The sequence below is a fragment of the Chlorocebus sabaeus genome, chromosome 16, assembly GCF_047675955.1.
Source record: "Chlorocebus sabaeus isolate Y175 chromosome 16, mChlSab1.0.hap1, whole genome shotgun sequence".
NCBI classification, from domain to species: Eukaryota; Metazoa; Chordata; class Mammalia; order Primates; family Cercopithecidae; genus Chlorocebus; species Chlorocebus sabaeus.
Genome location: NC_132919.1, coordinates 77,672,344 through 77,685,704, shown reverse-complemented (window position 1 = coordinate 77,685,704; position 13,361 = coordinate 77,672,344). Strand labels below are relative to the sequence as shown.

General features: G+C 52.3%; 1 protein-coding gene across 1 annotated transcript in view; it reads right to left on the bottom strand.

Moving 5' to 3' along the window:
- Positions 1–13,361, bottom strand: part of CCDC40 (coiled-coil domain 40 molecular ruler complex subunit) — a 63,761-nt gene that overhangs the window by 8,995 nt on the left and 41,405 nt on the right. The window contains exons 11-17 of the mRNA XM_037993233.2: positions 10,756–10,999; positions 10,487–10,669; positions 6,058–6,303; positions 4,758–4,971; positions 3,136–3,305; positions 2,801–2,892; positions 1,019–1,139 (exon numbers count right to left, since the gene is read on the bottom strand). Of these exons, the coding sequence (XP_037849161.2) occupies positions 1,019–1,139; positions 2,801–2,892; positions 3,136–3,305; positions 4,758–4,971; positions 6,058–6,303; positions 10,487–10,669; positions 10,756–10,999 (1,270 nt within the window). The remainder of the gene's footprint in view (positions 1–1,018; positions 1,140–2,800; positions 2,893–3,135; positions 3,306–4,757; positions 4,972–6,057; positions 6,304–10,486; positions 10,670–10,755; positions 11,000–13,361) is intronic.

The following is a 13,361-nucleotide window of genomic DNA, read 5'->3' as shown; positions in this document are numbered from 1 at the left end:
TTCACTAATATGGGACTGGATCCGTAAATTGTGAAATATCCACAATATATATTGTAACTGTTAAAGAATGGGTTAGTATCCACGTAGGGCCAAGGCAAGCCCTGCCTATGCATTTGTGTGAGATCTGAGAAGGTGAGAGGCCTTTTCCCCTTTTCCCTGCAGTGGCTGACACGGTCGCCCTGGCTGAGGAAGGGGAGCCGGGAAAGGAGGGACAGGGAGGAACAGCCCGGACCTTCTCTTTGCCCCCCACTCTGTGGGGGAGAACTTGGCTTGCCCCAGCAAACACACGTGGCTTCTGTAATGTGAAAAGTCAATTAAATTGGGTATTTTTAAACACAACGTCTCATTAGCATATGCACTTGATCTGGAAAATAACTCAGCAGAGGAATTTTTATTTAGCATGGCATTGTGAAAACGAGACCCATTTACTTTATGAACTGCTCTTATTGTTATGTTTAAGGCCCTGAACCTTTAGCTTATCACTTGCAATTTAATTACCAGCCTTTTAAAGGCAATGAAATCTAATTGTGGCCATGAAGAGAAAACGTGGCTGTGAGGGATGAGATGGGGGTGCTCTCTGAGCCCTTTTGTGGTGTGAGACTGTGTCTCCCAGTGGGATACATTAGAGGGTCATGAAATTTGAGGGTTACAGCCGGCATTTAAAAATACCAGAGTGCTGTGATTACATGGAGTAGGAATAAAACAGCGTTTTGTGAAATGACACGCACACGCTTGTGGGTGCATGGTGTTGTTCCACAGTATTTCTGCACAGCAAGAACAAGATGCTGTGAAAGCCGGGTCAAGGGGGATGTGCGCTTTGCCAGTGCTCCGTTGGAGTGCAGGTCACTCTGCTAGAGTGGGTCGCTTCCCGGAAATTTCACACGCTGCCACCAGCCACTGTGGCCAGTGTGGTTCCCACCGGAGCCCCGGGGCAGCCCAGGGCCTTGGTGTGGCCAAGTCTCCAGAGCCCAAGGGCTGGCACCCAGCAGGCCCTGCCACGCAGCTCTCCTCCCCTCACCTTCATCCTGTGGATCTCGCCCTTCATGGCCCGGATCTCTGTCTGGCCGATCTCGGAATCCACTGAAGAACGCATCTCTTTTGCCAGTTGGATTTTTTTCTCCCAAAGCATAATCTGGTGTCTTGAGAGGTAGGAGAGGCAGTGTAAGAAATTAGGAGTTTTCTTCTGATGCTTCGGTGAGCTCACACTCTAAGGCTTTACAAGGCTCTCAGCTGCAATGGCAGAGCCAAGCAGCTGCAACAGAAAGCGTGAGGCTCTCAAAGCCTGAAACGTTCACTATTGGGCTCCTTATGCAAACGTTTGCCAACCTCTGGCATATAGGGGGAGAGAGGGAGATGGGGGTGGGGAAGAAAGAGAGAGAGAAAGAGAACAGGGATATATAACTGTAGGAGATGAGAAAGTCAGTATAATTGATAGAAGCTGACTTAAGGAGAAGTAAAAGGCCTGAATATACCAATAGTCTAAAAGCTATTTAAATGTCACCAAAGATACAAGCCCCCCAAAGCATTGGTCCCAGGTGGTTTTTTGCCTGGATTCTATCAAACCGCAAGGAACAGGTAATCTCTGTGCTATTCATCCCTTCCGGAGCACGCTGAGAAAAGGACGATGCCTCCACACCAAGCCTGCTCCGCACCCTTTCCACAGGGAGATGTGGGCCCACGTGTGTGACACGGAAAGATGGCCACGAAAATACTAAAGTGCTTCAAAGGGGAACTTCTGAAACAACCCCATTTGTGTAAAAAACAGAGCAAAACAAGAAAGGAATATAGCTAGACATTGGTTTTCTGGGAAGTGAAGAGCGTTGGAATTATATGCAATTTTCCCTGGCTACGTTGTACGCATTGTATAGTTTAAAATGTTTAGAGCTGGCTGTGTGGTACTTTAATAATCAGACACCATAAAATAATGGATATGTAAAATCTTTATCGCAAAGAAAGCCATTCAATTTCCAGCAGTAACTCATTTGGCTCAAGAGCTGCTGCCAAGGGTGGTAGGCAGAGCTCTGTGGGGAATCTGGGATCCACTAGGGTGGGTTCCAGACCCATGCCCAGGTGGTCTTTTTCTTCTTTTAGAGACAGGGTCTCGCTCTGTTGCCCAGGCTGGAGTGCAGTGGTGCAGTCCTAGCAGCCTTGACCTCCTGGGCTCAAGTGATCCTCCCACTTCAGCCTCCCGAGTAATTGGGACTACAGGCGTGCACCACCATGCCTGGCCAGTTTAAAACATTTCTGTAGATATGGGGTCTCACTGTGTTGCCCAGTCTTGTCTTAAACTTCTGGCCTCAAAGGAGCCTCCTGCCTTGGTATCCCAAAGCACTGGGATTGCCGGGCACGGTGGCTCACGCATGTAATTCCAGCACTTTGGGAGGCTGAGGTGTGCGGATCACCTGAGGTCAGGAGTTCAAGACCAGTCTGGCCAACATGGTGAAACCCGTCTCTACTAAAAATATAAAAATTAGTCAGGCATGGTGGCATGCACCTGTAATCTCAGCTACTCAGGAGGTTGAGGCAGGAGAATCACTTGAAGCCGGGAGGCAGAGGTTGCAGTGAGCTGAGATCGCACCACTGCACTCCAGCCTGTGGGATAGAGCAAGACTGTCTCCAAAAGAAAAAACAAAACAAAACAAAACAAAACAAAACACATACACACACACACACACACCCCAAAGCACTGGGATATAGGTGGGAGCTGCCACACCCGGCCTTGTACATGGTCTTCAACGGACAGAGGCCTGCAGGTGCAGTGACCTTCATGACCTATGTGTGGCTGGAGACTGCGACTCACTCTGCTTCCACCAGTTGATTGAGGAGGGTCACCTTCTCCTCGCTGAGCTGGTTCAGCTTGTCCTGCATCTTGATGGTCTCCCTCTCAGAGTCCTGCATAGGGGAGGGGCGGGACAGCGATGGGGAGGGCCATGGGATTGGGGGTGCCGGGGCTGGTGCCCTCCGTCCCAGCACCGAGGGCAGGGCTGAAGGCTGGATTTCTAATCCCCCCACAAGCATCTTGAACGGGTGTGGAAGTTACGTCCTGGTGCAGAACACCCACCGCAAGGACCGTGCCCCCGAGTCCCCCCGCCCTCCATCGTCCCGAGCCCCGGGACCGTGTGGACACGGCCTGACCTTCAACGAGCGCACGAATTCATTCTCCGTCACCCGGTTGTTCTGCTCCAGCTCCTCCGAGCTGCACCGGTTTTTATTCATCAGCACGTTGAGCTTCTTCAGGTCGTTGTCCAGGTCCTTCATGTGGTGCTCGATCTCCTTCTGCTCCTTCTTCTCCTGCTCAATCTTGCCTGTGGCAGAGAACAGAGACTTGGAGAGCCCCCGGGAGGGTCTGGGTCCTCGCCTGCAGGCAGCGGTGTCTGAGAGGTGAGCTGGGGCTTGTCTCTCCCTGTAGCTCCCTTCATCCCCTCCCTCTTGTCCTGTCTGAGAGGTGAGCTGGGGCTTGTCTCTCCCTGTAGCTCCCTTCATCCCCTCCCTCTTGTCCTTCCCAGTCCTCCTGCCTGAATCTCACCCCTGCCAGGACAGAGGAGAGGAGGGGAGAGGGGTCTCTCCTTGGCGGCTAAGCTCCCAAAGCCTGGTCCTCCGAGGGAACTGAGAGGACCCACCCTTGGGGACAGTCAGCAGGTGTGGGCGGGGTGTGTGGGAGGGCCAGGCTCCCTCCCCCAGGACACGTGCAGATCTGTGGAGCCTGGGGACCTGGCTGATGCTCAGACACTGTGAGTCTCCAGGAGAGGGGGGCCCTTAGACCCCTGCCCCGCCCCAGCCAAGCTCAGGGGTAGGGGCAGAAAACAACAACTCTTCTTGATGTTAAGACGAGTGGAGGGCACGAGAGGCCACAGTTGGTTCATCCGCTGGCCACTCCTCACAGGGCTTCTCTGTCTCCTCCTGCTGTCCCCACGGTGTGCCCTGACTGCCCCAGGGCATGGGCATGTGAGCCCCTCTCTCTGCCCTTTCCATGGGTGATCCCATCTCACAGCATGGTGTTTCAGCACCTCTTGCCTTGGGACACCGATATTCAGCTGACAGCTCCATAGGGTCTTTTAGGACTTGCTACTCACCAAAAGATGGGTTTGGGCAACCCAAGGGCAGGGCGAGAGGCAGCAGGACCTCTGAGAAGGGCACGCGATGTGTCTGGGCAGCATTTCCCATGGGGGCCTTGCTGCAGGCCTGACCAGCACAGATCCCTGACCCAAGACCAGGCGGGACCCAGGATGTCTCGGCAGGTGGCCATGTGGGTGGAGAGTGGTCCAGGAAGGATGCCCGCCTCCCTCATTCCAGGCACCCTGGCGCTTTGGCAGCCCCTTGGGCCTCAGAAGGGTCAGGGAGTCCTGGCAGAATGGTTTTCTAAGTCCAACTGGAGATGATTCGGGGACAGCACCGGGAGCCCGCCTGGCAGGACCCTGGCTCTTTCCGTGCCAGTGCTTCCACCTGAGTGCCCTGGCTTGGCGGGGATGATAACCTTCCATGCTCCTCTCTCGAGGAGAGCTCCGAAGTCTGTGAGCTTGGAGACATTTCATGGTATTTCTCAACTCTGCCGCTGTGACTGCGAACTGGGCAGCTGGGCAGGCAGTGGTGGTTCACATTTACAAAATACGGGGAGCATGCGCGTTTGTTATTTGCTTTTAAGGCTGCTTGCGTGCAAATCCAGCCACGTGCCCCACTGAGTGTCCCTCCCCTGGGAGGTGCCCCCGCCCCAGAGCTTGTCTGAGCATCACTGCAGGGATGGGCATGGCGGCTCTTACTTTCTATTCGTAGTTTCTTCTGCTCCATGATGTGGAGCTCCTTCTTGGACGCGTCCAGGGAGGCCAGCTGTGCCTCCTGCTCCTGTGTCACCTTGACCATCTCCTGCTGCAGGCGCAACCAGGTCACCTGGGCCTGGACTGTCGTGGCGTTGTGCTCTTCGATCAGCTTGCTCAGCCTTTTGATTTCAAGCTCCAGGGGCCCCACTTCTTCCCCCTAGATGGGATATTCATCAAAAAGCCAAATTGGGGCCAGGCGTGGTGACTCACACGTGGAATCCCAGCACTTTGGGAGGCTGAGGCGGGTGGGTCACCCGAGGTTAGGAGTTCAAGACCAGCCTGGCCAACAGGGTGAAACCCTGTCTCTACCCAAAATACAAAAATTAGCCAGGTGTGCTGGTGCACACCTGTGGTCACAGCTACTTGGGAGGCTGAGGCAGGAGAATTGCTTGAACTCAGGAGGCGGAGGTGCAGTGAGTGAGATGGCGACACTGCACTCTAGCCTGGGCAATAGAGCAAGACTCCGTCTCAAAAAAAAAAAAAAAAGCAAAATTAGCCTTCTTGGGCTCAAATGTCTTTGTGAGTGGGCTGCAGAGGGTCTGGACCCCTGAGGTCATGAAACTGGACAAAGGCTGAGGGGCTCAAGTTAGCTCTCAGCAGGGTTGCAAGCCACAGACCCTGCTGGAGGAAATACGACTAAGGGGCTCTGGAGCCCCCTCTAGCTTCCCCATGGTGGGTGCACCAGCAGGATGGGTGGGGCCTCTGGAACCCAAAGGGGCTTTGAGAGTCCCTCAAAGAGGGACAGGAACCTGGATGACATATATGGCATCTGGAACCCAAAGGGGCTTTGAGAGTACAGGCACCTGGATGACGTATATGGCATCAGGCCTCAAACGCATTAGGCTACTTCTCTTAGAGCAGCAGAACATTTCGTTCTGGGTGAAAATTATTTGGATTTCAGACTTCAGTGGCCTTGAATAACAACTGATTGGACACAGCCATGCCCATTCCTTTACGTTTCATCTACACTCCTTGCTACACTCCTCGCTATGGAGGCAGAGCTCTGTCACTGTGGGAGAGACCAACTGGCCGCAAAGCCTGAATACTCTCTGGCCCTGTGCAGAAAAATATGACTTAGAGCGCTTGGCACACGTGCCATTTTGTCTGTAAAGAAGGTAGGGAAAGAGGCAGTTCTGTGCCTTCCAGGAGTTCATCAGGTCTGACCATGGAGGACCTGAGGGAGCTCTGCCCCGCCAGGCGCCACAGTCAGCTGGGGACCGCGTCTGCCTGCCAGGGACCTCACCCCCAGCTCGGACACCATCCGCTCCAGCTGCTTGTTGAGGAAGTTGATGAGCCCTTGCTTCCTCTCGATGAGGATTGTGCGCCGGGAGATCTCGCTCTTGCTGTTGGTGATGAGCTCGTTGACTTTCTTCACGTCCTGGTCCAGCTCCAGCAGCGTCTTCCGGTGTGCGTCCAGCCTGCTGCTGGTGCGTGTGATGTCCAGGGTGGTCTGGGCAATGTTGCCGTCGATTTTGGAAAGATGTGTCATCTGAATTGATGAAAAGAAATGCCTGTGAATATTGCCCCCACCAGAGGCCTGGGACGAGTTTACCGATCCACCGTTCCCTGACGGTCAGGATGTTCCTCTGGAGAAATTCCAAACGCACAGTCCTGAGAGCAGGAGGCTGCATTTCCCGCCGTCTCGAGGCCCCAGCAGGGAACCTGCTTGTTGGAACCCAGATGTTGGATTTTACAGAAAAGAGAGATCATGGTATTCACTTTTCTTATTGATGTGGTTTCGCTGTGTCCCCACTCACCTCTCATCTTGAATTGTGTCCCCGTAATCCCACGTGTCAAGGGAGGGGCCCTGTGGGAGGTGACTGGGTCATGGGGGCCATTACCCCCATGCTGTTCTTGTGATAGTGAGTGAGTTCTCACGAGATCTGATGGTTTTGTGTGTTTGACGGTTCCTCCTTCACACACTCTTTCTCTCCTGCTGCCTTGTGAAGGAGGTGCCTGCTTCGCCTTCTGCCATGATTGTAAGCTTCCTGAGGCCTTGCCAGCCATGTGGAACGGTGAGTCAATTAAACCTCTTTCCTTTATCAATTACCCAGTCTTAGGTATTTCCTTACAGCAGTGTGACTAACACACTTCTTAAACAGGAGCACACACATTGTGAGGAAATGTGAAAATACAGGCCAGAATAGAGGATAACACATTCAATTGCCTGCAATTCTGACACAAGTTAGCTACCGTTCCCATCTGAATCCATTTTTCCTTCCAGGCTTTTCTATATAACTCTCAAAAATAAAAATAGGATCACACTCTACGCATTGGGTGCTAACCTGCTTTTTAATCTGACAACATTCTCTAAGTTTTAACGGCTGTGCTACACTCTGTCACATTTGGAGCATGGTTTATGAAGCAAGAAGCAATTGTTGGACACTGGTTCCTCTGTGGGTTCTGACCCGTCCTGCTGTCCTGCAGGTCGGAGCAGCCAGTGCTGGCCTCCTCTGTGGGCTCTTTGGAGGCAAAAGACAGATTCCTTTGGATCCCTTCTGGCAATGGGGGGGTTTATCGAGAGGACGTTTGTGAGGACGTTTGTGAGAATCAGGAGTGAGGCAGTGACACTCACAGCTGCAATGGTATGGCCAGAGCTGCTCTGGGAATAGGGAGATGCTGTCACCACTGGGACGGGGTCCTCTTCCCCAGGGCGTGGCTCTGACAGGTGGCCTCGGGCCCCGTGTCTGTCCTGACCACCCCTGCCCGTCGGCTCCTGCCACACAAGGCCTCAATTCTCTCACGTCCGTGGGTCCCGCCTACCCCAGCCTCCTCAGGGCCATCTGAGCTTCTCCTCCCACCACGCCTGTGGGCTCCATGTCTCTCGCCGGCCACCATAGGTGACTTCCCAGGAGACCCAGCATCCCCAGAGTACGGAACCCAGACCCTGCCCACCTGGAGAGGAAGCCTCCAGCGTCTGGAGTTGTGTGGCAATGTCAGCTTGCAGCCTCCTCCTTTGCCAAGGTCACCCTGAGATCTGGGCCCCACAAGGACTCCTGCCTCCCCCCTCCCCAGCTGCCCTGCAGGGGCTGTGGCTCCAAGTCCCCTTCAGTCCCTCCCCCCTGTCACAGCCAGGCCTGCCTCCCCTGCTCCACTCTGGACTGTTTGTGGTCCCTGCGGACCCCACCCTGGCTCCCCCCAGGCATCTACACCATTCCTGGATTAATTGCCTGGACCCCATGGCGGCCAGCTCCAGATGGGTGGTCCCGCCCATCCACACTTTGCTCCTCCTCCCAGATATGCCTCCCCACCGCACCTTCTATCAGCCCATGGGGCTTTGAGCAGTTCAAAAATCGGGTGGGAGGTACCGTTTGCAACAGCTGGACTGGCATCCGTTGGAAAATTGTCGTAATAGATGAATTTGTTGGTCCAAGACTCTTTGCTGCCCTCTTCTGGAAACTGGCAGCAGTACATGTATGACCTATCGGGCTGCCCAGAAAGGGGCTCGGCTGGGGCCCTGGGGGCCCTGGGGGCCTGGGGGCCTGGGGCCTGGGGATTGGGAACTGGATTTGGCAGTGTAGCAGCACAGCTGGACAGGCTCCTTCACACCCACCACGCCCTTCAGCTCTGCCTGGCCAGCTCCTGTCCCACTCCTCAGGAGGGCAAAACCAGCAGAGCTTGGCATCGGGAATCCGTCACTCTTCCGAGACTAAAATGGGGACTGTTGGACAGGCCCCACTGCTGGGATGTGCCCTGGAAATGGCGCAGTCTGTGGCAGCCTCTGGGGGGGTCCTCCAAAGGGGCCTGCTTGAGGCCGGTGGGGGAGGGTTACCCCTCAGGAAGAGGCAAAGAAAAAACCATTCAAATAAGGAATTGTTTTTTCTAAGGACACAAGTCCCCTCCACCCCCTACCACAGGCGATAAAGGATAAAGCAAGATCCCAGGGGAAGTGAACGTGAGCTCACAATCGGGGGTGCCCTGCCATGGAATGGACGTTGAAGTCACACTCCAGGGCCCCCCAGGGAAATCTGCCTTAAACTGGCAGCTGGCCATGCGGTGGCTCACACCTGTAATCTCAGCACTTTGGGAGGCTGAGGCGGGTGGATCACAAGGTCAGGAGTTCGAGGCCAGCCTTGCCAACATGGTGAAACCCCGTCTCCACTAAAAATGCAAAAATTAGCCGGGCACGGTGGCGCATGCCTGTAATCCCAGCTACTTGGGAGGCTGAGCAGGAGAACTGCTTGAACCTGGGAGGCAGAGGTTGCTGTGAGCCAAGATGGCTGCACTGCACTCCAGCCTGGGTGACAAGAGCGAAACTCCATCTCAAAAAAATAAACAAATAACAACAAAATAAAATAAGATAAAATAAAAACGAGAAACAGCCTGAAGTGCCTAACAAGAGACTTAGTAAACAAAATATGTACATTGGTAGGATAAGATGTTATACAGAAATGAAAATTGAAGTTTTTGAAGAATATTTGGTGGCATGAGGAAATGTTATGTTGAATACGGTCAATACAGCAAAATGAAAAGCTATACAAGTAGCAAAGATTCATTGACTCCCATTCTCTCTGTGTCATAGCTCAGTGATATTAATCACAAAGAATGCACATGGATCTGGGGGCTGGGCACAGTGGCACAGGCCCAGAATCCCAGGGCTTTGGGAGGCCAAGGTGGCAGGGCCACTTGAATCCAGGGATTCGAGACTGCAGTGAGCTGTGATTGTGCCACAGCACTCCCACCCAGGCGACAGAGACCCTGTGTTAAAAAATAAAATACATAAATAAATAAGAAAAAGAAAATGGGCCTGAGTCCAGTGCTGCATAAGGTGTGTGCTTGTGTGTGTGTGTGTGTTTGTAGGAGTTTGAGTGTGTATGTTTGTAGGACTTTGAGTGTGTGTATGTGTGTAGGATTTTGAGTGTATGTGTGGGTGTAGGAGTTTGAGTGTGTGTGTGTGTGTAGGAGTTTGTGTGTGTGGTGTGTGTGTATGTGTGAGTTTGCGTTTCCTTGTGTGTGCGTGGGGGCATGTGCAATTGCATGTGTGTTCGTGTGTGTGAATGTGTTTGCATGTGTGAGAATGACTACATGTGTATGTTTGTGGGTGGGTGCAAATGTATTTCTGTCTTAAAAATTTCCAGAAGGAAATTTACCAAATTAAAAAAAAAAAAAGTTGCCTCTGGATGGTGGGCCTAGAGCTGTCTCATTTTCTTCTTTATGCCTTTCTGTATTTCTAGGTTTTCTTTCTTTTTCTTTTTTTTTTTTTTTAGACGGAGTCTCGCTCTGTCACCCAGGCTGATGTACAATGGCATGATCTCAGCTCACTGCAACCTCTACCTCCCAGGTTCAAGTGATTCTCCTGCCTCAGCCTCCCGAGTAGCTGGGATTATAGGTGCGCACCACCGCACCCAGCTAATTATTTGTATTTTTGGCAGAGACAGGGTTTTACCATGTTGGCCAGGCTGGTCTCAAACTCCTGACCTCAGGGGATCCACCCGCCTCGGCCTCCCAAAGTGCTGGGATTACAGGCATGAGCCACCACGCCTGGCCTATTTCTAGGCTTTCTACAGTAAAAATGTATCACCCTTACAACCGGAACACCATGGAAAGGAGTGAGCACATGAGGGCCCTCTGCTCACACTGACTCCGCCCTCTCCGCCCCCAGTACGCCTTTGCCCTCACATGCCCAGGCTGCAGGTGACTTCGCACAGCCCCACCCTGGGGCAGGGGCCTACCATGTTGGCCTTCTCCTTCTGCAGCTTCAGGATGAGCTGGTTGAAGTATTTGGTGGTCTTGTTGGAGGTCATGTGCTCCTGCAGCTTCTCCCGGATGGCAGCGTCCGTCTTCCTCCTGAGCTCCAGCTCGCCCTGGATGGCTTGGCGGATGGCCTGCAACTCCTCTGTGAGTATCATTTGTTCCTGGAGAGGAGGAGCCACAGGGTAGATGTGCCTGAAGAGGCACCACAGCGTGCTGGGCGTGACCTGTGGGGCGGGCCCGGCCTCACCAGCTGGTCCTGGCTGAGGGCATCCTCTGTGTCCTGCAGGGTGAGCCTGTACGTGTTGAACTGGCTCTGCAGGGCCACCTGCTTGGTCAGGCACTGGGTGGTGAGCTTCTGCAGCAGTCTGACTTCCGTCTCTGTCCGGTTCAGGATGCTCGCCAGCTTCTCGTTCTTTTCTTCCTCCTTCATGATGGATTTCTTATAGGCCTCAATCTCACTGTTGATGGACCTGGCTTGATGCTGGCATTCTCTACAGAAATGGAGGGGGGAGAGCCAGTTACGTGTGAGACATCAGAGAGCCAGTGCACAGAGCTGTGCCCCACACGAGGGAGCTCACTAAGTAGAACTCAATGCATAGAGAAATAAATTAGGAAGCCAACTCTTTTTTATTTATCTTTTGAGACAGAGTCTCACTCTGTAACCCAGGCTGGAGTACAGTGGTGTGATCTCGGTTCACTGCAACCTCCGCCTCCCGGGTTCAAGTGATTCTCCTGCCTTAGCCTCCTGAGTGGCTGGGATTACAGGTGTGCACCACCATGCCCGGCTAATTTTTAAACTCTTTTTGTAGAGATGGGGTTTCACCATGTTGCCCAGGCTGGTCTCCTACTCCTGAGCTCAAGCAATGTGCCTGCCTTGGCCTCCCAAAGTGCTGGGATTACAGGCGTGAGCCACTGCACCCAGCAGGAAACCAACTTTTTAAATAGTAGCCAAATCTTTAAAAAATGTTTCTATTAAAAATTTTTATGGATAGATTGGCACATATTTGAGAGGGACATGTGATATTTTGACACAAACATACAGCATGTCGCGATCAAATCTGGGGAACTGGCCATCTATCACCTCACACACGATCCTTCCTTTGTGTTGAGAACATTCCAGATCTTCTCCAGCTATTCAGAAATATACACTAATTTACTGTGAACCGTAGTCACTGTGACATGCTATTGAACACTGGGCCTCGTTCCTTCTCCCTCACTGTATTTTGCACCAAATAACCAAATCTTGACTATTATTTTATTTCTTTCTTTTTTTTTTTTTGAGACGGAGTCTTGCTCTGTCGCCCAGGCTGGAGTGCAGTGGTGTGATCTCTGCTCACTGCAAGCTTTGCCTCCCGGGTTCAAGCGATTCTCCTGCCTCACCATCCTGAGTAGCTGGGACTACAGGTGCCCGCCGCCACGCCCAGCTAATATTTTGTAGTTTTAGTAGAGATGGGGTTTCACCGTGCTAACCAGGATGGTCTTGATCTCCTGACCTTGTGATTCGCCCACCTCGGCCTCCCAAAGTGCTGGGATTACAGGCGTGAACCACCGCGCCCGGCCAACTATTATTTTCAAATGGATGAACAGAACTATTACCTATGGAAAGTCCACGTTGACAACTCTTTTGTACTATGATTATGGGGAGAAGGAAAGCGACACATGGGTCAGACGCTGGGCTGGGGGTTCTCATCTGCCCATCTGCCTTAACCATGACAATAGTCCTAGGAAGGAAAGAGTCCAGCGTTACAGATGTGGCCACTGAGACTCAGAGCATTCCAATCACTAGCCCAAGGTCCGCAGGAAATGGTGTGGCTGAGGGAACACCAGCGGGCGCGCTTCAAATTCTATTGTCTTTCCCCTTAGCATGCTGCGATGAGATACCTGTCATTAATATCAAGCTCTAAAACACAGATATCGGATAATCAGATCTAAAATACAGATTCAAATCCTGTATTTGTTGGAGTGCAGCGGCACGAGCTTGGCTCACTGCAACCTCTGCCTCCTGGGTTCAAGTGATTCTCACGCCTCAGCATGAGGATTTGAAGTTTTGTTTGTATGTGAGGCATGTTTTCCTATTATTCTGAGATGTTCTGCTGTACTTTAAACATTCCTTTCTGTCTCTCTCTCTTTTTTTTTTTTGAGATGGTGTCTCACTCTGTCACCCAGGCTGGAGGGCAATGGCATGATCTCAGCTCACTGCAGCCTCAAGCCACCCAAGTAGCTGGGATTACATGGTGTGCGCCACCATGCCTGGCTAATTTTTGTATTTTTAGTAGAGATGGGGTTTTGCCACATTGGCCAGGCTGGTCTCGAGCTCCTGACCTCAAGTGATCCACCTGCCTCGGCCTCCCAAAGTGTTGGAATTACAGGCGTGAGCCACTGCGCCCGGTCATCCAGTCTCTATTTTTTTTTTTGAGACAGAGTCTCACTCTGCCACCCACGCTGGAGTACAGTGGCACGATCTCGGCTCACTGCAACCTCCGCCTCCTGGGTTCAAGTGATTCTCATGCCTCAGCCACTCGAGTAGCTGGGACTACAGGCATGCACCACCAGGCCAACCTAATTTTTTTTTTTTTTTTTTTTGTATTTTTAGTAGAGACAGGGTTTCGCCCCATTGGCCAGGCTGGTCTTGAACTCCTGACCTCAAGTGATCTGCCCTCCTTGGCTTCCCAAAGTGCTGGGATTACAGGCATGAGCCACCACGCCTGGCCATCCAGTATCTATGTTTAATGTGTGTGGATATTTATTGATACACTGATGACATCAGAAAAAGACAAAAAACAGGAAAGGGCCTCATTACGGATCGATGAGGATGATTAAATTATGGCACGGGCATCATTTAGAACACAGTGT